The sequence below is a fragment of the Ursus maritimus genome, unplaced genomic scaffold (assembly GCF_017311325.1).
Source record: "Ursus maritimus isolate PB19 unplaced genomic scaffold, ASM1731132v1 scaffold_5, whole genome shotgun sequence".
Lineage (NCBI taxonomy): Eukaryota > Metazoa > Chordata > Mammalia > Carnivora > Ursidae > Ursus > Ursus maritimus.
In genome coordinates this window covers 972,399-999,336 of record NW_024426663.1, presented here as the reverse complement: position 1 = coordinate 999,336, position 26,938 = coordinate 972,399, and the positions used below count along the sequence as shown (strand labels likewise).

General features: G+C 40.6%; 1 protein-coding gene across 3 annotated transcripts in view; it reads right to left on the bottom strand.

The window, feature by feature from the left end:
• EPB41L4A (erythrocyte membrane protein band 4.1 like 4A) overlaps positions 1 to 26,938 on the bottom strand; it is a 240,970-nt gene that overhangs the window by 84,806 nt on the left and 129,226 nt on the right. For all 3 annotated transcript variants that reach the window (XM_040621976.1, XM_040621978.1, XM_040621977.1), the window contains exons 4-9: positions 24,666 to 24,744; positions 15,602 to 15,699; positions 14,346 to 14,466; positions 11,590 to 11,677; positions 9,286 to 9,374; positions 8,618 to 8,681 (exon numbers count right to left, since the gene is read on the bottom strand). In XM_040621976.1, coding sequence (XP_040477910.1) covers positions 8,618 to 8,681; positions 9,286 to 9,374; positions 11,590 to 11,677; positions 14,346 to 14,466; positions 15,602 to 15,699; positions 24,666 to 24,744 — 539 coding nt within the window. The remainder of the gene's footprint in view (positions 1 to 8,617; positions 8,682 to 9,285; positions 9,375 to 11,589; positions 11,678 to 14,345; positions 14,467 to 15,601; positions 15,700 to 24,665; positions 24,745 to 26,938) is intronic.

Genomic DNA, 26,938 nt, shown 5'->3' with positions numbered 1-26,938 from the left:
ACTGCGGGGGTTAGTAATTCCATGCTGATAGGATAAATAAAAGAGAACTGTGGCTCCTGCTTACAGTGGAATGCCAAGGGCTGACCGTGAGGGGTGTGGAAGGGCTAGAAAATCAGCATTTTATGAGCATCATAGTAAAAGATCAGATCAGGCAAGAATCCTCAATGAATGCTAAGTCTACAGGGAAATTCTGAAGAGGAACAGGATACTTGCATTGAATTACAGTTTTCCCCATAGATTACTTATTAACTGTAAAGGAGGAAAAAGAAAAACAATAACTATTCAGTGGAAATGAAGTCAACATCCTGACTAGGTGATCAAACGTTGTCTAACCCCAAAAGACATCAGATGGTCACCACGTGCCTTCAGATGTGATACCCTAAGGAGGGCACAAACGCCTATGCAGCTTTCCAGCCGAGAACACAGATCCTCAGTCCAATCACAAGAAACAACAGACAAACATGGGATGAGAGCTTTCTATTTTTAAAAAGTGGAGTAGAACTGTATTCTTCCAAAATGTAGGACACCTCGGTGGCTCAGTCGGTTAAGTGTCCAACTCTTGATCTCAGATCAGGTTATGATCTCAGGGTCGTGGGATTGAGCCCCGGGTCAGGCTCCACGCTGGGCATGGAGCCTGCTTAAGACTCTCTCTTCCTCTCCCTCTTCCCCTACCCGCCCACCTCAAGTGCATGCACGTGCTCTCTCCAAAGGAAAAAAAAAAGTTGATGTCATAAAAAACAAAAATGGTACAAAAAATGTTTCAGATTAAAGAAGATTAATTGGATTCTATGCCAGAGAGGGAAAATACTATAAAGGACATTATTAGGCTAACCAACAAAACTGCAATGTAGAAAGTAGATGAAAGAAGTATTATATCAACATAAATTGTTAAGCTGATAATTGTACTGTGGTTCTATCAGAGAGCATTCCTATTCTTAGGAAATACCCACTGAAGTATTTAGAAACGTGTAATACATGAGAACCCTCAAATCATTCAGAAAAGAATCGTGTGTATGTGTGTGGGTGTGTGTGTGGGGGTGTCTGTGTGTGTGTGTGTATAGAGAGAAATGAAAAAGGAAACGCAGTGAAGTGGTAACAGTGAGTGAATATAAGTGGGTGAATGTACATGACCGTGTTCTTTGCAATGTTTTAAATTTTTGCCACTTTTTGTAAATTTGGAATTATTTTCATACAAAAAGAATATTTTTAAATCTATAGTTGCACTCACAATGTGCAGGAACCCCTAGCTTATGTGAGCGAGGGCTGCTGGGCTGCTGATCAACAGTGACAATTCCCGGCCACCAGGACTTCCTGTGTACTCTTCTCAAAGAGTTTGGCCAAGTGGATCTAATTACTTGTGGCCAGACTTGCCAGGAACCTTTTGGGTCCTCATCCTGTCACACTGGGTAAGTTTAGGCTGAGGTTAGTTTCATGATGTATTATACATAAAAGTAATCACAGCCTCACTTTTTTTTCATTTATTCAACAAATGTACATGCCAATCTCGGGTAGGAAAAGGGGGCCAATCTCTTAGGCCTTAGGCCAACCTCTGGGCCTACTGCTGGGGACTGCACCCTCTTCCTGTTGATGAAACCAAGGCATTTGGGTATGATCCCGACTCCTCCTGAGTTTTCACGAAAACATTCCATCTGCTACCCATCGGAAGCAGTTTTACCTCTTCAGTGCCTCCTAAATCTGCAGACTTCTCTCCATCCTTGTGGTGACTGCCCTCCTGTCACCTCCTCTGATCAGCATGTCTGCCTCCATTCTTACCTCCTCCGTGCTCCATGAGGCAGCCACTCTCCTCACAGTGGGTGAGGCTCAGGGCTGGGGGAATCACCCAGTTCCCCACCCGTGCTCAAGTCCCCTAGCCACACACAGGTAAGAGAAGCCCTCTTCCACAACAGGTGAGACTGAACTGTGCCCTGGGACCATCTCACTTCCCTCAGGCCTTCTACCTCCACCACCAGCAGAGATGAGCAGACACAGCAAACCAACCCTACTCCCTTCAGATCCACAGCCTCTCCACCTTCATCTGCCTTGAATCCACTGGACCCCATCTTATTATCCTCTTTTCATCTCCAGCCCCGGAAATGATACTCAGCAATTCCCCTGGTTTGTAGGCACCCCCCACCGCCACCCAACTCCTGAAACCCTTCCTTCGTGCCCTCTGGAATTCATGGCCGATCATCAGTAAAATCCCTTTGCCCCTCAGTCTGCACTCTTACACTGCCTTCACCCTGGTGTGCCCAGGGAAGCCTCGCTCTCCCCCAAGGACACTGTCTTAACTGCAGTCCACTCTGCCTCTTGTCCCCAGTGTCCTCATATCACCAGGCCTGAAAGTGGAGAAGACTCCTGCTTGTTCCCCAAGGCCGCTTTTGGACCATTCTCTCCTTTTCCCCCTACAACTCCCAGCTTGGGATCTCATCAGATTCCACCCCCTGCCATCTCCCTGGTGGCTGTCATCCTTGAAGTCCTCTCCTTCAAACACCAAAGCTGCTGCAGTCACAGTCACACCTTCCATTACTACCCATGTCTTAATTACTGGAAATTTCAATACGTAGATAGAAACAATGCCTCCACCACCCAGACACCTCAGTTCCCTGAACTTCTCAATGCCGTTGTCCTCCTCCCAATCTCAGCCACTCACTCCGGTGCTTGCGACCCCACAGCAGGGCTCTCAGCTTCAGCACTACTGACGTGTGTCCTGTCCGTTTATGACATGCTGTAAAATGTGCAGCAGCACATTCAACCTCTACCCTCTAGATGCCAGAAGCCTCTCTGCCCTGTCCAGCACTGTGACAACCAAAACTGTCTCTCCATGCTGCCGAATGTCCCAGGGGTGTGGGATGGGGGAAGGAGGTGAGAACCCCTGCCCAATAACTTCCCATTTACAATAGTTGAAGCTCCTCTGTGATCTCAATGCCTAGCACCCAACTTTCTGACCACCACCTTCTCTCTCCAGCTTACTCCCTCCAGCTCTCCACCCCCAACAAGCTTTCAGCTCCTCCAACCAGGACCTCCTCCCCCCAGGCCCCACCCCTCTTTCATAGTTCTTGCTCTCTTCCTTACCCAGTCTCAATTCGATGATAAACCACTGAATTGGCTCCCCTGCCTCACCAGATTCCCTGGCCCTTCTCTTTGTACTATTTTCTTCACAAAACCAACTCTCCATTTGCTTCGTGTCTGCACCAGCCCTGCTGGATGTGTGTGGGGAAAAGCACTCCATGAGTGGGCTCATTTTAAATTCAGAACCCTTCGTACTACCAGCCTATCACAGGATATCATCAAACCACATGTGCCTGGTCTATTTTCTCTCCAAAATTACTATTACATACCTTCTGCTTCCTTCAGACCCCACCACCTCCTCCCCAACTTCAGCCTCAGCTAATGACTTTGATACCTAGTTCCCTCAAAATAGAAAGCAGAACAATCATAAGCGAACTACCCACCTACCCTAATCTACATTCCCATGCTCCATCTTCATGCCTGCTAACCAGAGATGAACCATCCTGGCCGCCCTCTCAAACCAACTCCTGTCGTCCACTCAAGGACTATCGTTCCAGCAATTCTCTCCCCTACCACCACATCATCAAATGTTCATCATATATCGGATCATTCTTGTCAGAGTATACATGTGCTATTTCTTCCAACTTAAAAAACTAACCCTCTTGGGTGCTTCCCCTGACAGCCATCTTCCCATCTGTTCCTCTTGGTGCCAAAACTCCTCAAAAGAGTGGTCTGCATTTACCCTCTCAAGTTCTACTCCTCCTATCCCCTCTTTTGCTTTTTTCTTAATTAACATGCATCATGGGGGGGGTCATTCCCTAATAATGGACTCCTCTCAGGGTGTTTTTCTTTTTCTTTTTTTTAAAGGTTTTATTTATTTATTTGTCAGAGAGAGACAGAGCACACGCAAGGGGAGCGGCAAGCAGAGGAAGAAGCAGACTCTCCCGCTGAGCAGGGAGCCAGACAAGGGGCTCGATCCCAGGACCCCTGAGATTATTACCTGAGCCAAAGGCAGACACTTAACCGACTGAGTCCCCCAGGTGCCCGCCAGGGTGTTTTTCTTGCATTCAAGTTCCACAGTAAAGATACATGACCCTCCATGTGATTCTCCAGGGTGCACAGACCTAAGAGTGGAAGTGCTGAGATAAAGCTCGCTCTTCAATCCGCTGAAAATGGTCTTATTGATGACCTCCTACATTCCTAAATTCAGCAGCCAATTCTCAGTCTTCTTCTGATTTGACATACCAGCATCATTTGACATAATACGTGATTTTTAGTTGGCAAAATTGGATACAATTAGTATTCTTCTACCTCCCTGGTTATTGTTTCTCAGCCTCCTTTTCTGGTTCTTCCTCTTCTTATCTGTACTCATTTTCCTAATGACCTCACGTAATTCATGGCTCTGAATACCAGGATGTGTCAATATTGTCAAATCTCACTATCCTACCCAGACTTTGGTCCCAAACTCTGGACTCATAGAGCCCACTTACTAAATGTCTCCACTTAGATGTCTAACAGAGATCTCAAATGCAACATGTTAAACATGGGACCCTTGATCTTCCTCCCCAAACCTGCCCCACTCAAAGCCTTCCTCACCCCACTGGATGGCAGCTCCATTCTTCCTGCCTTTCAGGCCAAATACTTTTAAGTCACCAGGACTCCTCTCTCTCATACCTCCCCACATCCATGAAACCATGTAGCTAAATCCAGAATCCAACAGTTTCTCAGCACTTGAAATGTTGCTACCCTGGTCTCAGCCACTATCCTCTCTGTCTGGATTTTTTATTTTTTATTTTTATTTATTGATTTATTATTTCTTAAGATTTTAAGTAATCCCTACACCCAATATGGGGCTCAAACTCACAACCTCGAGATCAAGAGTTGCCTGCTCTACCGACTGAGCCAGCCAGGCGCCCCTCCTCTGCATTTCTCAAATAAGCATTAGTTGCTCAATGAGTGAAGAGGCAACCATGCTCACTCTCTAGGAATTCAGTGAAAAGCAACCATCTGATAACAGACTTTTAAAAAATTTAAACCCCTCGTAATAAACACATATCCTTAAAACCAAGAGGTAACACGTAAGTGGTGGAATAGTGATACTTTGATTAAAATCAGAAACCAAAGATGCTTTATATTACTCAGTCACTTAACACTCATCTATAAGCTATGACCAACACTATAAAATGTGAAACATAAATTACAGAAATGAGAAAATAGATTATTTTTCCTTGCAAATGATATAATTATATACCTACAAAAATTTATGAGAATCACATTAAGAACTCTTGGCTAACACACAAGAATTCAGCAATGCAGCCAGATTTCAGATCAACATAAAATTCCATAGCTTTCATGTCCGCCAGCAGAAAAGTTATAAGATCCAACAGGAGGAAAAAATTGACCCACAAAATTAAGAAAAAAAAGGTCAAACACGTAAAACTAAAACACAGTATCAAACACTGTGCAGGCAAATGCGAATAAATATAATAAAAGAAGAAATGCTTATGATATGATAGCAAATATAAAACCTGTGTACAGAACCATATAAGGGATGACAAGTATTCATGTGTGTACAAAGGTACATATATTATACATTCGTGCTAACAGGGCAAAATCTGAAAGGGACTGCCACCAAAATAATAATCTTTACCTCTGAAGTTTAGTAAGTAATTTTCATTTTCTTCCTTATAGTATATTTCCCAGATTTTCTACAATCATCATCGAAGACCTTTATACCAAAAGTTTTTATTTTCTGGGAGGTATTATTGAAGTCACAATTCCTATTTTGAAGCTTAAATAATCTATAAAAGTATTTATAATAATTAGCTGCTGAAACTGTCAGAGGAATAAGTGTTTACAAAATCAGTTTTTAGTGGCAGCCAACTATTTGTTGCTCTCTCAAAAATGAATCACTGGGGGAAAAATGTATCGCTGAACTCATTAAGGTTCTATCTGAGAAAGAGGAGATTGTTACTTGTGGGTGCAAAGGAAGAGATAAATATTACATGCTAGTACATTCTTTGTATTTATTCAGATATGTTGATGTGTTTTGTTGCACACAGTTACTATTAAAAGTGGAACTAGACAGTGTTAGTGGCATAGCATGACACCAAGAACAATCTTTTATCTGTAGGACATTGCTGTTCTTTTGGGAACTGAATCTCTGAATTTGGCGCCAACGGCACTGAGCAGACTGAGTTAAGTCTCTCTGACCGGACCAGTGGAGCAGAAAACCAGAATAAGCATTTCAACCATTTTTCAAGCTGACTATGATTACTGGTCCAGGTGATAGGTTTCAGGGGGCTTTTATATTTAATCTATGATTACAGTTAGGTCTCCATAATAATCAACTTAATTCTACCATTATGTAAATCATTGCCTCACAGAGAGATACCCTGGTGGAGAAAGAAGACAGACTGCAAAGCAAGACCACTCAGGAAATGGAGTGCTTTGGATAAATGAATGAATGAATGAATGAATGAATGAATGAATGAATGAGAAAGAAAGAAAGAAAGAAAGAAAGAAAGAAAGAAAGAAAGAAAGAAAGAAAGAAAGAAAAAAGAATCCCTTTGTTTCAAGCCTGAGTTCAGCACCTTGCAAGAGATCGATGACACCAGGCTGATGACCCAGGAACATGCGTTGTCTCAGGCAGCCCCCCAACACCCACTCCTTTTACAAGCTGCAGAAGGGACTGGGGCAGCTCTCCGTGTGTAGGAAACGAGGTCACACCATGGAGACTGCCATTAAAAAGAAACATGAAGGACACCTGGGTGGCTCAGTTGGTTAAGCGTCTGCCTTCGGCTCAGGTCATGATCCCTGGATCCCGGGATCAAGTCCCGCATCCAGCTCCCTACTCAGCACGAGGTCTGCTTCTCCCTCTGCCCCTCCCCCCACTTGTGCTCTCTGTCTCTCTCAGATAAATAAGTAAAATCTTTTTTACAAAGTAACATGAAAAAGACCAATTTTGTTGTTTTGTTTTCTCCTAATAATGAAAAATCTAAGAAGTTGAAAGTTCAAGTTAGCTGCAACTTTACCAAATATTTACCCTGAGGCAGAAGACACTTTAAGGTACACTAATAATAACATAAAAATAGTTGAACAAAGGACCTCGTTCACAAAAATAACTTAGGGATAAGGGGGAAAATGACTATAAATAATAGTAATGCTTCCATGAAAAGTCTTTTTATTTTATTATAATATTCCCATTAAAAACACGAAACAGTATTTTCAACACGTTGAACAGACCTTACTCCTTGCATTAAGTTATGTGAAACCAGTGGCAGGACAGGAAGAAAACCATATAGCCCTACTATCTATTTAGCTGTTCTACTTTTTGGATGATTTTAATTCAATCTTACAGCTCATCTTTTAAGATTGATGAGTCTAATCAGGAGTTGAAGAAGACTATAGACTGTTATGAACTACTATAAGGTGTTTGGACTATCATTTTTTTTTTTAATCTGGAATTTCCCCTCCTTACAAGTTAAAACTCATTTCAAAATCTAATTTAATTTTATCAATAAACGGCAGTCTGTCACAGTTCAGGGAGGGGTCATTGTATTTTTTTTTCCAGAAAAATGAGGTTTTCTGGTGGACAGTACATAATCTCAGTGCATCAGTTCACTGATCGTTCCACAGACAGTGTGTGAGCACCTGCTGCCTGGGAGGCCTCTGCCCGATGCCACGTTGCACCTGCGGCCAACCCCATTCCTTTCCCATGTCTCCACGTATAGATGCGGAAACGCAGGCTTTACTCATCTCCTTTTTACAACAGACTTCTCATCAGAAAGTCAATTCAATACCATCCGCTTCAGTTTTTGGTCTACATAAAGTCACTACCAAATAGACAGAGGATGGATTCTCGTACATCCTATTTTCACAAATCTATCCTGTAAATATGGATTAGAATAGTAGCACTTTAAGGGAGCATTATTTTCACAGACAGATTAAAAGGAAGCTTTCACATCCTTGCCTTTTTGGGCACACTTTCTTAAAAGCCACCTGTCAAGGCATGAATACACCTCCAGTCTCTGACAAATACTGTGCCCATTACCTAAACAATCCTGGAGGACACTGCCAAGTTGTAGGGGAGAAGGTCAGTATTTTTGCACTCTTGCCTTACACGCTCCTTTGAAAGCCTCCAGAATTTCCCATCCCGTTTATCTACCTTGCTCAACTAGGGAGAGAATAGAAGTGTGACTCCCTACAGGGCGTTTAATTTACTTTGGGACAAGATTAAGACACTCTTTATCCTATATGCAGGCTGCACCCTTCTGAGGATATGAATCCTACCTTTATAGATAGTACTTTTAAGCAAATTACTCTAATAACGATAATCACCTCCTATTCTCTCTTGTGCCCTAGAAAGGGTTTTTTTTCTCTCTTTGCTAAAACTAAAATGACATTTCTCCATAACCAACTCATTCATTTTTACTCACTTCCCTTTCCCTTCCTTGAGAAGAAGTTGTGCACGTGAGTCAATTAACCTGGTTCCATGTGGCTGCGGCTGGAGAAACACAGCAGTTTTACTTCACAATGTCTTTTAAGTTACCCACGAACAGACAAGACTTCCCGTCTCAGTTAAGCGGAGCACTCAACAAAAACTTACATCTTTTCCCAGTACTCTGAGTTCAAACTGTGTCTCCTTGAAGTGAACCTTTGTAATCCTCGGCCTAAAAAACAAAGCAGACAGTGGTGGTGGTATAGTTTGTAAGAATTAATCCTTCAGCCATTCAGAGAAGTTTCCAGTGGGAAAAGACTGGCTTATAGCAGCTCCTTTCTATACTGCTACAGTCCCTGTTGAGAGTTTCCTACAGGTCATTTCCTCTGGACCCCTTCCTGAACAAAACTCCACTCTCATTCTCCTATGCTTCTCCAGCAGATACAGACCAGCTTGGAACAGACCCTCGGCCAGTGCTGCCTTCCCAGACACAGCCAGGGCTACAGGTACCTAGTCTTTCTCAACTCCTCTCCCATTGAGCATTAGAACTCAGAGGAGTCCTGAGCCCACAGCCCACCAGCACGCACTGGAATGGGTAGGAAACCCTGCTACACACAATTTGCATGGACAAGAGAGTCCAGAATCACAGTACCTAAAATTTACAAAGAAAATACATACTAAGATGCACGGGGAGAAAACGTATACCCAGTTTCACTCATTTATTTATCAACCACTGGAAATGTACCTGTTTTCTTTTCACTGACAAAGAAGCCCCATAAGCCGAGCACATACAGTGTATAATTTTAATACCAACTCTGCCCTCGAGTTATACTTACCAGAAATACTTCCCCACTTGTTTTTTATTCTTGTAGACAACAACACCAACTGGAGTTAATCCTAAGAAATACTCAGATTTGTTTTCTCCCTGCAAAAATAAGCATATACCTATAACTATGAATTTATTCATGTCAAAGCCCTTTGTCAAACTGTAGTTGGCCATACAAACGTGAGATGTTGCATTAATCCTGGGGCTAGTTTTCAAAAACATCAGCGTAGAGAGCTAGCGAAGCTATGATAGTATGATTCAGTTTTTTTCAAATTTTTACTGAGAAGTTTTGTTAGTGTATTCATACTTGTAACTGCAGTACATCCAAAGAACCTGGGCTACGAATCAGACCCCTGATCAACTCAGCCCACATGACATCGACAGCGTTGTTCACCCCCCACTGCACATGAGCTAGCATCACCCGTGCAGCTCACTCTGCTCCTGCTCAGGTGCCACCAAAACCAGCTAAATCAGAATCTGTAGTGAAGGGGCCCAGGTACCCAAAACACAGGAATACTCCAAGTGATCTCCTGTGCAGCCAAGGACTGAGAACCACTGGCTTCTATCAAGAGTTCCTTCCCAAGGGCTCATCTTGATCTTATTCTCAGACATGGATAATCACGAAGCTGGGTTTACACCACCACCCTTCTCCAGAAAGTTCAGGCAGCTGCCCTCAGGTCCACATTTGGACTTTCTGACGTTTCTATCATGCTTCTTCCTATTTCCATTTGTGACTTTAAGACTACTCAAAAAGGTTAAAAATACCATCTCTTCTGGTAAAGACTGAAGACCCCTTAATTTCCAGGCAATGATAAATCCTAATTAAGAAAATGAGATTCTGAAATGAAAAAGTCACAGAGTGGGTATGAAGGACAGACACATGTCTGTATGAATTATTTCTACTCTAAGGTCAAATCACAGCCTGCAAATTCATATTCCCAAGGAACATAAGACAACTGATGTGTTTTGGGAGAACACCAGCTGTTGCCCACTTTCAGTTCTAAAAATTCAATCTTAAAGGAATGTATCTAAGATTCTAATGAATCCAGTTCATTTGTTATAAATTCCTACCATCCACAAAAGTGTTTGTGAATTAGGGTAAAGATTACACAAATGCAGAAGCATTTTGCAGAAGATTCTCTCTTTACCCATTTCCTATGAAACACATTCCCTTAAAAAACTAAAAGCCTGACAAGATTAATGTGGCTAGAAAGGAAAACAGTAACTATTCCACAAAGTTTTAGAGGTGTTTTCAAATGACAGTAATATAGAGCATTTAATGATGTGATGAGATTGGAAGCTAAAATATCCGGGAACTACTACTTCCCCCTAAACCACGTTAACTATTGCCATACTAACAGTATACCCAGGGATGCTTCTGACTCTTTACGAATAATGAGATGATTTCTTGTTTTAGGGAACCCTGATGTGCAAAAGACATACTGAGAAATGAATGCATGAATGAGTTATTTGCATTACAGTAAGTTTTATCAGGGCTCCTTAAAAATCACGTTCCATAATTTAATTGACATTGTCTATATACGATCTTGAGCAATTGATTTTGTATGAAGAACAAGGCACCCGGCTCATTCTCTCAAATCATCGAATTTGACTACTGCTAACTAAACTCTTATAAAATGAAAGGCAATGACATTTCAACCTCACTGGCAAAGAATTATCAATTGAGAGAAGTGGCTTCAAGGTGAAGACATGGACCCAGAACACTTAACACGGATTCGGTATAACTGTTCACTGACTGTATTCAGCAAGCTTTCATCCATCAGCTGCTAAAGAAGAATCCCTGTGAAAATATTTCTATTAGAGCAGTGGCAATAACTGCAGTAGGCAGTGCCCCCAGTATCTAAGAGCCTGCATGTCCCACACGGAACCACCAACAGCCGCACCTGTGCTGGTGCCCAAAGCCCACTTTTCTGGAAAGTGATTTCATGAATGTTTTTCAGCCATAAAATCTCTTTTTGGAAAATCCTCCTGTTTTCTGTCTAAAACAATCAGTTATAGACCAATTTTAAATGGTTTTGACGTTTAGCTAAGCCCTATGGAGCTGTTATCCAGATTGTGTTTTCAAGCCCAGTTAATTGTTTCCTACACATGGAAACATAATCACAGACTTTTAAGCAAAACTCATTAGGGTTGAATCCATGCAAGAGATTCTCTGTGTTCGAAAAACACAGATGAAAAAGTATCATCTGCTTGCTAAACAACAGGACTGCGGCATTCTTCTGGGAGTTTTGGTGACTTTTTAAGAAAAATGTCATCAGCTTAAAATATCCTGTGTTAATTAAATGTTACTCACATAGACAGGATGGAGGTCCACGCCATACATCTCCAGCGATTTGGCAGTCCTCAAGTAATTCAGCTCTGCCTCAGAAGGAGCCTGACCCCTACACCAAGCATAAAAACAAAAAGCCTCACTTTACTAATAGCTACTGCACTTGTAGGGACTGTAAGCCATCTTCACTCTATTCACTGGGAAAACAAATAAGCCTTTGTGCTAATGCAAACTTAAGTCTTTGTATTTCAAGAAGTCCCTTGCCTTCATGGTGACAAAATGTTACACTCTGAGCTGATACTTGAATTAAGTTAATTTCATTTACCAAATCTGTTTTTGCTCAGTATAGCCAATCCCAATGTCTCAGCATATATTAAAAGCTCTGTTTCAGAAACCCCTAGAGATTGAGAATATAAGCACTGGAATTAAAAAGTACATCCTTTACAAAGAGTACAATGTCTCCACACACCAGCCGCTCTCCATCAGGAGAAAAAGGAGTCAGAGTAGTAGTGGGTAGGGAAAAGAGAAGGGGCTCCCCAACACCTAGCTGCGGTCTCAAGAGCATCTTCTGAGCACATATATAGTTTGAAAATACGTTAATATTTCTAAATAATAAAAATACTTATCATTTTCTTAATACAAAGTATAGAAATCATCCCAAAATCTTCATGGTGATAATATTCGTAAATGGTATTCATTCCTAACAAGTGTGAGCATCTGCCAGGAATCTCCATGGATGAGTGGGACTGTGTGTGTGCGTGCGTGTGTGTGTGTGCGCGCGTGTGTGTGCAACAAAGATAGAAATTTTTTTTTAAAGATTTTATTTATTTATTTGACAGAGAAAGACGGCCAGTGAGAGAGGGAACACAGGCAGGGGGAGTGGGAGAGGAAGAAGCAGGCTCCCAGCGGAGGAGCCTGATGTGGGGCTCGATCCCAGAACCCTGGGATCACGCCCTGAGCCGAAGGCAGACGCTCAACGACTGAGCCACCCAGGCGTCCCGAGAAAGATAGAAATTTTTTATTTGTTAATAAAAAGAGCTATGAATTTCTTTTAACTACTAACTCCTACTTTGAGGCATCCCATGTTTCCACCATCATACCTTGGAAAACCCAGCAATATACCCTAATTTTGAAATCTATGAACCATGTTCATTACAAATTAGACACAAGAAAGTTATCAAATCTTGATCAAGCTTTACTCTCTTTGAAATAATAGTCACACTGTCAACACCATCACGTAAAACATGTAGGCCCTTTACCCAAAGCTCCTTGATAATTTCAAAAATGTAATTGTACTCTGAAACTCCCAGAATTAGTATTCTCCGAATATGCCAAACACACTGCCCGTCATAATGTCATAACAGGCACTCTCTAAGCATCCACTTCAGCGAAACCTTAACATGAAGGGCTCTATAATCAGGCTGGAGAGCATTCTGGTGCGTGCTAATACAAGATGGGAAGCCTGGCTCCTCTGATTGCGATTCAGCAATTGACTTCTGCTACTCACTGAAACAGATCCTTTAGGCAAACATTTTTTGTTGACCGGATTAATTCTACATTTTTTTTCTTTAACTATAATAGATCTGAAACCAAGCAAATTCAAGAGGGAATGTTACATAAGAGGCAATAAAGCAAAGTTAATCAGTATAGAGGATTTAACCAAAATAACTATAATTAAATTATAACTTCAATGCTGCAGGCCATTAACTGAAAATCCTACTAGGGGAGTGTGTCTATTCTCAGAAGTGCATGTGGTGCTAACATAATATCCTCCAAGGCTCCACACTGGTGTCATCATGATTTCCACATTCATTGCTATAGACTGAATAGGACTTTGCTTATAACTGCGAAGAATTTACATACTTAAGACAGACCAAATCCAGACTACATTAAGGCTTTTGTGGCTATAAAATATATTTATAGCTAGAAGAATAAGTTTCACAAGGTACTGGTGACTGAAAAAATAGAAAACTGCAAAATACAATATATATAGAATGACTTCACTTACATAAAATCATACATACATAAATCTACACAAAATAAATTTTCTCTTTGGGAATTTATGCATAGAGAGGGGTCCAAAAGGCCATTAATCAAAAATATATTGACTTTAGGTATTGGGATTTATTCTCTCCTTTACATTTTTTAAATTGTTTGGGTTTTCTATGAGCATTTTAGTGTTATAAGCAGAAAAAAACTTAAAAAATACTAGAATGTTCAAGGCACAGGTGAAGAATTTATCATTCTAGAAACTTTTCTTAGGACTGCCAATAGCATAAGATGATAGTTGATAGATGATGCAACATAAGACATGATTTTTTCTTCTGGCTTTGAGATACAATTGACATACAACATTGGGTAATTTTAAGGTATACGATGTGTTGATTTGATACACGTCTATATTGCAAAATGACTACCACCATAGGGTTAGCTAACACCTTCATGCTGTCACATAATTACCATTTCTTTTTTGTGGTGAGATCCTTTAAGATCTACTCTCTTAACAACTCTCAAGTATATTGATGGTCCTTGAGGGCATTACCGTAAGTGAAATAAGACAGAGATATACAAACACTATGATATCACTTGAGGTGAAATCTAAAAAAGCCAACGTCATAAGAACAGAGACACAGAATGGTGGTTAGCAGGGACTTGGGGGGATGGGTTACCAGGGAGATGCTGGTTAAAGAGTATAAACTTAAATACAATGAAGTTTTGGGGATCTTGTTGATCCCCAATTAACAAGTTGATTATAGCTAAAAAAAAAAATTGATTCTTACATTAAAGTTTTATGAATCCTTTCTATGGCTTCTTCAAGTTCTTCCTTCTGATCAGGAACAAACCGGTACTCTGACACATAGCCTGTAGTATGCTTATATGGGTCATAATCTCCAAGCTCAGCTACAAAAGAAATTGCATTTTTTTTCATTTTAGAAAAATATTCCTAAAAATATTTTAAAATGCTCCTATCATGACAAAACATTTTCTTCAAAGCCTTATTAGTAAATTCATACGTAACTAATTTTAGTAAAAAACTCTCATAAGCATATATGAATGGTATAAATAAAATTTTGTCTTAAAAACATAAGTTCTATATTTTTGCTTTCTGAAAGACTATAATTATCATCATTTTCATTTCAATTATTCTTACCAGACTCTATGAAATAACATGTTGTAAACAGAATTTAGAGTACATATATTAGAAATGCTAGAGGCAAAAACAACCAGGATGCCAACATATCCTCTCAGAAAATGACACCAAGAGATAGATCATATAATTCAACATCTATTTGCCCCAAACAGTGGTCATGGATACTTAACAAAATGCTGTACCTTGGTTTACACAAAAAAGCAAAATGAAACCAGAAAGCCCATTATATTATATTTATTAAAATTTTCCTCCCTATGTTAATCCACCTTCCAAGTCCAACCCAGTTCCTCTATGTGACATTCTTCCCAGGGTACCTTTTCTAGACTATTTCCGGTCTGCGAGTGCCACAAAGGCAAGGAGCATACTGTCTCACTGCCCCCATACCGAGCTTGATTCCTAGAAAGGGCTCAATATTAATGAGTGAGAACATCCTCAGCCTCCAAAATGACAACGCAACCTGGAGCTGCCCCACAAGGTTGCCATATTGATGCCAACAGATGAAGCGCCACAAGGGCCACCCCTGAACTGGCATCGTCATCTGACCACGTGGAGTGTCCACAACCGCGGGCTGAGAGCAATGTGATCTCCGAGACATAACGGCTCAGGGGATCAACAAACTAGGTGGGATGTAGAATGGAAGGGATTTTCAGACCTTCCACTTAATCAAGGATCAACGCCACTCCTGTGACTAAAACCCCAACGTGACCTATTACAAAGGATAGGTAACTGGCTTCACTTTTACCTCTTCTGAAAAGACACAGATTAAAACTGGAATTCTGACTAAAATTTTGTTTAGGGAAATGTCATTTGATAAGAATTTTAGTACATAAACTTGCTTAAAAAGAAAAATTTGGTTTTTTCTCAGTTAGCTAAAGCGGAACCTACACTGGACGGCATATGCTCCCAGCTGAGCAGCGATGTTGAGAGGGCAAGGCAGCCGGCCCTGAAGGACATCTTGCTTCACCTGCAAGAAAAACTGGTATCTACAGGAGAAAGGGAAAAAAAGAGATTAATGGTATCTTACACTACCCAGACTCTGATAATCACGGCAACAATCGATCACCTTTAATGAAAATAAAGCCACTTCTGTCCATTAGTGAGGGAGCTGCTGGGTGAACAGGAACTATTTAAATACAATCTACATAAGCAACATAGGGTCATGGCTAAAAAGCACAGGCTCTCAAGTTAGACTGGCTGGACTGCCTCCCAGCTCTGGTACTCACCTGGGCAGCTGGTGACCCTCTCCCACAGCCCATCTCCTCACCTGCAGAACTGGGACAGGGAAGTGTCTATCCCTCATAAGGTTAATGTGGACGATACTACAAGCTACTCCCCAGATTCTCATTATTGCCACTGTCACAACAACTATGACATGGCCTTACTGGGAGGAACAAATCATAAGGACCTAACCCATATGATGTGTTACAGGGTCTAAAATCATGGATACAGGACAGAAAGGTCATCATAGCACAATTCCATCAATTCTCATGCCCATTATCCATGGCTTTGCTCATTCCATTTGCTGGAAAAAAAAAAAAAAAACCCTCTTATAACAGCACCATCCACTGCTCTAAACATTGTAAATATAATAACTCATTCCAAGTGTTTTACAGACAATAACTTACGTAAGACTTTAAAATAAGGTCAGTACTATTATCATCTCCATTTTGCAGAATGAAGACTCTAACAGACACAAAGAGATGAAGTAACTTGTCCAAGATGTCACAACTAGTTAAGTAGCAGGGCCAGAACTGGAACAGAGGCAGTCTGGCCCTAGAACCTCTTAATCAGGATGCCATGTAACTTTGGCTAGCTTCCCCTCCCCTGCCCCCATTCAGTCTTTCAGCCTGGGCGGAGATTTATGAACCAACACAATGAACCATCAACACGGTCCTCGGCTGCCATCACCTACGCACGCACGCACGCACGCACCAGGCTATCATTGTGGTTTCTCTTTCTTTGGAAGCCAACTCTTGATGTCACTGGGAAGGGCAGAAAAAGGGCAAAGGAAATGAATTCTAAAAATCAGCTTTAATAAGCTTCTCTTCCCCAAATGCTTACAACCAAAGCCCATAGTAAGAAAAACCAAATGTTATATGCTACTTATTACTATTTCTAGAAGACTGATACCAAGTTTGATTATATCCACAAGCTTAAGAGATAATCTATGCAACACCCTGTTTCTCCACTGCCCACTTCAGTAAAAAGCACCACAGTCTCCAGATATCCAAGTGAGAGAAACCTACCAATAATGTGTAACCCCCGGCACCCACATCCAATCACTGCATCTGTTATCTTTTGGAATCCGCACACTGCTCTCCATCTCCTAGCCCAGCTCACTAGCCCCTGGATTTCTAAAACCTCCAGTGTTCTCCCATCATTCATACTTATCTCCCTTCCAAACAACCTTCCCAAGCAGTAAATGAAATCCTAAAGAGAAACACAGGATCATGTCACTCCTTTGACAAACAGACAAAACCTTAAAAAACTTCACTTTACTTTCAGAATAAAGTTCAGATCCTTAAGAGAGCTTGTGGTGTGCGCAGCTCGGTCATGGAACGGCTTCCCTGGCCTCCTCTGCAAATGGGCTCCATGGCCTAGAGCCGCCTGCGCAGAGGCCCTCGAGGGGTCACCTTCCAGGTTTCCTCCAACCCACAAGTGACAGCACGGCAGCCTTCCCCTCCAGCAGCTCGCTCGTGGCCACCTGCAACTATTACCAGCTCCGCTTTCCACTTCCAGTTAACAGCTCCTGCGAAGTTCAGGGCATCCTGGGAAATCCACCCCTCACCACCCTGGTCTCCCCCACGCCGACCGGGGTCGATGGTGGGCAAGCTGCTTTTAAGGGGAGTCCACTCTCCAATTCATGGCTACACCGCTGGAGTCCCCGGAACACTCGGAATCTCCCCCAAGCCTTCAGTGGCACGCTTATCTGTGACTTGGCTCTGGAAGCTGTGAGGAAGCAGCCTAGTGACCAGCCTGGGAAAGCCGACCCCGGGCCCCAGTGCTGAGTGGCCACCACCAGCCCCCAGTCTTCAGGAGATGCAAAGCGCATCAGAGACCCTCCCTTCCTTCCCTGTAGACTAGGCTGCAGCAAGCAGGAGCTGGGTTCTTCCATAGCAAAGCACCAAAAAGTAAGTTGAAAGAACCCCAGATCACACTCAAGCCTTCCTGACACCCTGTAAACGTGTGCCTTGCACCAAGTGTAAAATAAACTCCAAACATCTGGGGGGGGGGGGGGGAGAAAGAAAGAAAAGAAAAAGAAGAAGCTTGTAAGACTTTTACTTCCTGAGCCCAATCTCTTGCCATTAACCAATGACTACCCCCACTCCCTAACTTGCATTTACTCTTCTAGCCCTACTTAACATGGCCCAAATGTTCATCTTGGATATCAAATCCACTTTGTTATAATCATCTGTCCTCGTCTTGAAGAGAAGAGCAGAGTAAAGCATTATTGGCAGAACGTAAATGCAAAAGCTTATAAACTGAAGAGACATTTTGCTAGAATTACTACTGCTTGTTGGAAACTCACATTTAGCTACACTCTCTTTCTCTATTGTTAAGTTGGAATTTCTTTTCCTGAAGTGTATTTTTTTTTTTTAGGAAATGGGTCACAGATGCATATTTGTCTTGCTCTATTAAGACTTTTATAACATCTGACTGAACAGTCAAATCGCTTGCCAAATACAGAAACAGAGGGACCTAATCCCACAAGAGTTTGCTTCAAAGGCAAAGGCAAAGAAAAACAGAGGGAGAAGAAAAAACAAAGAGCTGAAACAAAGAGAAAGACAAACAGATACAAAGAAACAGGGACCCTATCCCATCAGGGATTGTAGTCTCAGTATATAGGTCTGGCACATAGTAAATGCTCAATAAATAGTTGTTGAATTGGATGGCTATATAAATGAGCAGGGAGACAGATGGCTGAAATGGAAAAAACTGAACATTCTTTGCTGTCTTTGAAAATTCACAAAGAAAAAGAAAAAAGGAATCTGTTCAAACTTCCCTGGACAGCCTGCCTTTTAAAGATACCAAAGATCTTTAAGTCTCTGCATTAAAAAAAAAAAAAAAAATCCACTAAAATCAAGACAAGTAAACCATTTTTAGTTAAGAATTTGATTAATCGTTACCACAACAAGCATATTAGTTTTTTTATATGACAAATTTATGATATAATAAAATCATATTTTCATATGCTAAACAAATACTTTATCATTATGTTAGGGTCTATTTTTAACTAACTGTATATAACTTATTTTGTCCATTTTACGGGACTTAGGGCAAAATTTAGTATTTTATTTAAATCACAGATTTACAGTTGTTGAGTCTTTCCCTCTGTCACTCTGATTAAGGCTATGATTGGATGCTTGAGCCCTTGTTTATCTCTGGTTTTACTTAGGGGGAACCTACATCCCAGTTTGCCTAGGACGGTTCTTGTTTATGACTATTATACATGCCTAAGTATTAACAACTCTCCTCGTCATTCTCCAAAGTGTCAGGGTTTGGACGATCAATTGTAGTGTGACCCTACTGGAGAAAAAGGAAACGCTCATTTATCTGACGTTCACTGAAGAGAGCTGACTTGACGCCAAGAATGCACAAGCAGTTGAGCACCATTAACAACTTAACAAGAATCAGAGGCAAGAAGAGTGGCAAAGGAGGTCTGCTGAGAGACGGGGCAGAGAGACCCCGTTCTTCCCAGAGCCCAAACAGAAGGTTCCCTGAGATCCCGAGGCCAGAGACACGCTTACGCCAACACACCTGAAATGTAACTTCCAGTGCCCTGAGCCCCTGGTGAGGAAACTGAGCAACGTGGGGACAAGCAGAAGTTGGACTTCAATGCCTGCTGAATCTGACAGTGGAGAATCTGAGAGGAGAGTAGCTACCTACACAGAAGGCAGGACTGTTTTCTGCCTCCTACCCAGAGGGAACCTCGCATGTGACAGGACCCCAATCATTTTAGAGCAAGCTTAAATGTGAGGGACGGGGGAAATGGTGTGTACGGCTTAAGGAGAAAAACAGTAGAGGAAGCACACACTAATGCTCAAGAAAACGTGACAAAACCAGGAATAACACTTTCGCCTGAAAAGTTTAAAACGAATGATTAAAATACAGGAATAGCAATAATATCAGCTTACATTTGTATAGTCCTTTAAAGTTCCCAAATTTCTCTTGCATCCATCCTGGAATGTGACCCTTGTCTTAACTCTATGTACTGAGAACCATTATCTTCACTTACAGAAGGAGAGAGGGGACTCTGGAAGTAAACATGTAACTGCAGGTCACTCAGCTGGTAAAGAAGCTAAAACAAGCTAATCTTCACAAAGTGAAAAACAGGGGTTAACTTATTAAAATAATAAGATTCAAAAAATAATTGATAAGCTTAAGGTCAGTCACCCCCCCAAAATACTGTAAAATATGACAAAACAAAATAAAAAGCAAATACCTATTTTTAGAAACTAAGAAGTACCCATTATGAACAAGCCATTTGGAATATTCTTTTTTGGAAAGTGTTCTTAGATCCTTCAAAGTTCAGAAAGATTTCAATGACATCACAGATAGGACAGTGTCCACAGAATGGGCAGTCTCTCTGTCCTCTCTTTCTGGAGGACTGAAACCCTCCCTTTGGTCACCTTAGTACTCCAAGCACTGGAGCACAATGCTCCAGGTAGTTATTAAATGAAGGTAGGTGAGTGAGTGAATTCTCACTCAAGAATGTAGGCAAATTCAAGAAATGTAGGCAAGAGGACAGTTGTAGGAGAATTTATAATTAAATGAACAACTACACCCAAAAAGTTGTGATTGGTAGATTGACTTTAAACTGGAAGACCCATCTCAGGGCTCCAAGCTGGTCTTTTCCTCCCTAATTTTTGAACCAATAACTTGAAAACATTAAATACTTATCATTAATTTTACTTTACATACCCCTACCATCTACCGACACTTACATTTTCATGTTACAGTCAGTACTTGGCATGTATTATCTTATATATTCCTCTCATCATTTTTTCCCCCTTGCCCTCATCATCTTTGTGGAAAAAAAATACTTAATTAACTTCTTTTTATAAATGAGAAAACTGAAACTTTAAAAGTTTACATAGTTTTTTCAAATTTACACACCTAGTGAGTGGCCGAGCAAGGACACAAACAGCCTGACTCCAAAGTCTGTTTTTTTTTTTTTTAAGATTTATTTATTTATTCCAGAGAGAGAGAGGGAAAGAGAGTGAACAGGGAAAGGAGCAGAGGGAGAAGGAGAGACTTCCTGCTGAGTGGGGAGTCCAACACAGGGCTCAGTCCCAGGACCCTGAGATCACGACCTGAGCCAAAATCAAGAGTGGGATGCTTAACCGACTGAGCCACCCAGGCGCCCCTCCGAAGCCTGTCTTCTTAACCAATATGTGTGCTACGCTTATCAAGTGTGTAGAGGATACAGAGCTACAAGTGACCCAGAATATGGGGAAGCCTGTTGTAATATTTTGAATCAGAACTAAAAATAAGTTTAACAGATACTATGAGGACACAGATTATTTAAAGGGCTGGCAAAGAGAAGACACATTAGATTTATTCTGCACAGACCCAGAAAGAAAATCTGGTACTGAGGAGAGAAGCTGCAGGGATTTCTCATTGAATTTCCTATCGTTCTGCCAGGCAGTATGGTTTCCTATCTTAAAAATGTTTACAAGGAAGCTGGCTGAAACATCAGGAATGTTCGATAAAAGGTACAGGTCAGGGTACATGAACCCTAAAGGAGGAATCCTCCTCACACTCTCCCAATCTTGTTTATTTCAGACAACTTTTTAGAGCACTTAGCAACTACGCCAAGTTGATATGATCGTATTCACTTCCATTTTTTCATGGTCTGGAACCTTATTTTCCTGTGTATCGCATTCACCTCCAGTGTTTTTTCCTAAATACAACACCCTCTGGAATGCTGCATCTAGTATGATGATATACATACTTGAGAAGATGCACGGCTACCATATCTGTAATTTAAAAAAAGGAAACAAACTAGAGAGCCATCCCCAAGGGCATGGTTAAATAAATTATGGAATACTACACAGGAGTAAAACAGATGGGTTAGATGGTGAAAGAGTCTGCACGATATGTATGAAACAGTATGATTATCAAAAAACTACATATATGGAAGAACAGACATAAGCATGTTTACCATAACATTATTTTTCATATCAAAACTTATAAACCACCCAAGAGCCAATACAGTGTAGGCTAGAACAATATTCCAAAGAACTGAAGCAAGATAAACGTTCAACTTGCAAATGCTGGCCTAAATATACTTTTCCTTTAAGAGCATATATTGGGAGATGTGGGGTTTTGGTTTTAGTTTCTGCTATTGCCAAAATTATCTCATGTAATTGGCTCCTTTTCTAAGGTTCATTATGCCTACCCATTTAAATTAACATATTCATGCAAATTAATGACTTTATCTTCAGGACACACTAAAAATAAGTATTTAGTGATATCATATTGAATGCGTATTTAACTTACCTAAATTCAACTATATGTTTTGGGCAACAAAAATAAATTATTATAGATCACAGCCACTAGCTGGAAGTCAACAATGTAATCTAGCTCTTAACTACACGATCTGCTCTAATATTTGAGGAAAAGCAGGTTACAGTGAATATGCTCTGAGGTTGTACATCACACACAAATCTACGTATTCCGTTAGTGAGCTGGCAGCAGATTCTGTTCATTAATATTTGGTGAACAGATTTAAAATAATGCATTATAAAACACTCTGGAAAACGGTGTGGAGGTCCCTTAAAAAGTTAAAAATTGAGCTACCCTATGACCCAGCCATTGCACTACTGGGTATTTACCCCAAAGATACAGACGTAGTGAAGAGAAGGGCCATATGCACCCCAATGTTCATAGCAGCTCTGTCCACAATAGCTAAATCGTGGAAGGAGTCGAGATGCCCTTCAACAGATGACTGGATTAAGAAGCTGTGGTCCATATATACAATGGAATATTACTCAGCCATCAAAAAGAACGATTATGCAACATTTGCAGCAATATGGATTAGGACTGGAGGAGATTATGCTAAGTGAAATAAGTCAAGCAGAGAAAGACAATTATCATATGGTTTCTCTCATCTATGGAACATAAGAAGTAGGAGGATTGGTAGGGGAAGAAAGTGATAAAGATGGGGGGGGGTAAACAGAAGGGGGAATGAAGCATGAGAGACTATGGACTCTGGGAAACAAACTGAGGGCTTCCAGGGGTTGGGGGGAATGGTATAGACTGGTGATGGGTATTGAGGAGGGCACGTATTGCATGGTGCACTGGCTGTTATATGCAAGTAATGAATCATGGAACTTTGCGTCAAAAACTGGGGATGTACTGTATGGTGACTAACATAATATAATAAAAATATATTATTATTAAAAGATATTAAAAAAATAAAGCACTCATTTCCCACCCTATTAACAATAAATTGAGTATCATTTGGAACCTAACCCTCATCTAAGATGTAACTGTACTGAACTGCCAGAGCAAGGAGAGGATGAAAGAGTGTCGAGCACTTACTGACCCAAACACAACAGGTGACACAAGGTTGACATTGTTAGTAGTACACCCTTTGATGCTTACAAAACCTGACGGGACAGGCGTGTCTCCAATTTTACAGCTGAGGAATGTGAGGCACACAGGTTACTGACAACCTCAAAATGAAGAACTTTCCTTGTATTTTCATAAAATGTTTCCTTGCAATTTCCTAATGAGTTACAGATATGTGGGGCTTCTTTTAACCACGTGGACTCAGTTTCCCCATGAGCTCACAACTCAGAAATCCCTCAACTGAAAAGACTATTCATGAAGCTCTAATGTAAATATGACCCCTCTCCTTAACTTCTTCCCAACACAACAGCCATTCCCCCATAGGGTGTGCTCCTGGAAAGCCTCGCGGGACAGCCTGGGAGGTCAGGAGAAAGGTGGCAATGGAAGACGTGAAGGCAGCTCAGAGGGGTTCTAAAAGTGAGGCAATTATAGCACTCCAGAAAGGAACAGAAGGGTCCACTGAGCCTCCTCTCTCCTCACTCTTCTGTGTGCAGTCCAGAATCGAGACAAAAGAGTCGAAGGAAAAAGATGAAAGGGTAGAACAGGAACAAAACCACAGACTGCCTTAGTTATCAAAGACATGGTTTCCAATGTTTGCAATAATGCATTCGGCTTTACTTGAGCCAATGACAGGAGTTCACTGGGAAAACTGACCGCTTAGAGTTAAGTCAAGGAAAATGCTTTTGTTTGCTACCACGTGCTGTCAGGTCACGAATGGAATTAAGTGAAAACCTAACACTACTGCCTGCTCTGTATAAGCCACTTTCAAATGTTGGCATGGACTCTTTTCACAATATAATCAATACCAATTGGGAACTGTGCCTTAAATGAAATAAAGTATTTGATGACAAAGGTGAAGGAATACATTGAAAAAGGTTGGTTTTTTGGTTTTTTTTTTCTCTCCCTTATACTGAAGGCAAATATCTTTTCATTTCCTATAGAGGTAAATGAAAGCCCTGGACAACTGACATTTAAGCTATAACCAATTAAAGAGCAATAACTGGCTCCTCGAATTGGTATTTACATATGCAAACTGAGCATTAAAATATCCTTCCTTTATGCAGTTCAAACGTCTACTTTCACAGGACTACGAAGGCTGAATGCAGCCTTCACAATAATGATACAGAAATATCCCATCACAGCAGATGCAAAATCTATCATCATGTCACCCGGGCTCATGCCATTGTTCACACACATCTATCATCAGACACTGACCTGCCCCGCTCAATTCTAGCTTAAATTTAACTCCCAGTGGAGATGCATTACAAAACGAGGTAGACACCCATCTAAATGTTTGACCCCAATTTGTATTAAATAAAGCCTTCCGTATATGCTATCCATGCATTGTTCAAAAGCAAAGTCAATACTATACCTGGTTATTTCTTCTTTAAGCTTACATGGATCTTCAGCATAGAATTTAATACCAAAATACAAAGTATATGGAGGTCCAGCTAAAATAAGAAATAGAAATTAAATTTCATATTATAAATTAGTCAAAGTAGAAGTGTAATACTATACAATTAATAAAAATTACACTCACCAAAAATATCTGTAAACTATACATTGGATAAGGGGTTAATATCCAAAATATACGAGGAACTCCTACAACTCAATAGCATAAAACAAACAACCCAATTTAAAAATGGGTAAAGGACTAGAAGAGACATTCTTCCAAAGAAGACACATAAATGTCCGACGGACACATGAAAAGATACTCAATATCACTAATCATCGGGGAAATGCAAATCAAAACCATGAGATAACACCTGACATCTTTAAGAATATCTATTAGTAATAAGACGAAAGTGTTGGTGAGGATATGGACAAAAGGGAACCCTTGTATACTGTTGTTAGGAACATAAATTGGTTCAGCCATTATGGAAAACAGTATGGAAATCCTCAAAAAATTAAAAATAGAACTACCATATGATTCAGCCATCCCACTACTGGATATTTATCCAAAGGAAATTTAATCAGGATCTCAAGGATAAATCTGTACTCCCATGTTCATTGTAGCATTAATCACAATAGCCAAGATACAGAAGGAACCCAAGCGTCCATCAGTGAACTAGTGGAATATATGTATATAGATCACATATAACTCACACAATAGAATATTATTCAGCCAAAAATAAAGAAGGAAATCTTCCAATTTGAGATGACATGGATGAACCTGGAGAACATTATGCAAAGTGAAATAATCTAGATGCACAAAAAAACACATACTGCCTGATCTCACTTATGTGTGGAATCTAAAATAGTCACATACATAGATGCAGAGGGTAGAGTGGTGAGGGAGGTGGGAGGGAGAAATAAGGAGATGTTAGCCAAAGGTTACAGTGTCAGTTATGCAAGATGAATGCATGAGTTCTGAGGATCTAATGTGCAGCATGGTGACTATAGTTAATGACACTGTATTGTATACTTGAAATTTGCTAAGAAGCTAGATCTTAGATCTGCTCACTCCCCACCTACACACACACACTCAACTGTGCAGAGATGATAGATGAGTTATTTACCTTGAGAGCGCTGATCTTTTCACACTGTATACATATACTGAAACATCAGTTCTGCATCTTTATATGATTTTTATATCTCAAAGGTATCTCAATAAAGTTTTTGTTGATTTTTTAAAAAGATTTATTTATTTGAGAGAGAGAGAGAGCTCGTGCAGAGGGCAGCGACAGAGGGAGAGGAAGAGAGAGACTCGAGCAGACCTCGTGCTGAGTGTGGAGCCCAAAACAGGGCTTGATCTCATGACCCCAAGAGCACGACCTGAGCCGAAACCAAGAGTCTGACACTTAACCACCTGTGCCACTCAGGCACCTCCTCGATAAAGTTGTTTAAAAAATTATACTAAGAACTTCTTTTTTTTTTAAGATTTTATTTATTTATTTATTTGACAGAGAGCCAGCGAGACAGGGAACACAAGCAGGGGGAGTGGGAGAGGAAGAAGCAGGCTGTGATACAGTGTATCCTAGGCACTATTTGTATAATTCCTAAACTTTTCTAAGAATATGCTCTTGTATATTTAAGAAGATATTTCTCACCTCAGTTATTTACTACATACAGAAGAACGACATGTACAAATACCAAATATATATGTAATAAAGCCTGGAATTGTACTTACATGGGGAAACCTAAAATAATTAAACATTCATATTGTGCGAGAGGACACAAGCCCCTTGGGTGCTAACCACATCTATTATACTCTTAATAGAAATATTTCTATTTGAGAGGGTATGAATCTAACCTCTACTTCTTCCAAAACTTCTGAGCAGTGTGGTAACTAGATCTTACATTGAACTTGTTTTAAAATGGATTTCTTACCTGGTATATTAATCAGTGGTCATAATTTCTAATTTTTTCTTCAACAAAAGCTCTCCCCCCACACACACAAAAAAAGATGTGAAGTATACACCTCAGTTAAAATATTTCCACTCACATATTATGATGCCAAGTCTCTGATAGTGTGTAACTGACACAAAGTAACCCTCGTCTTTCTATTTTCATTTTCACTGAGTAAAAAAAGGGACAAGTTCAGAAGTTGGGGAAAGCAAATTAAGTAGAACAGGCCATAAAGCCATAATGCATTTTTAACACACAAACCACGTTATAATTTATCGTTATTGTGACGCACATATG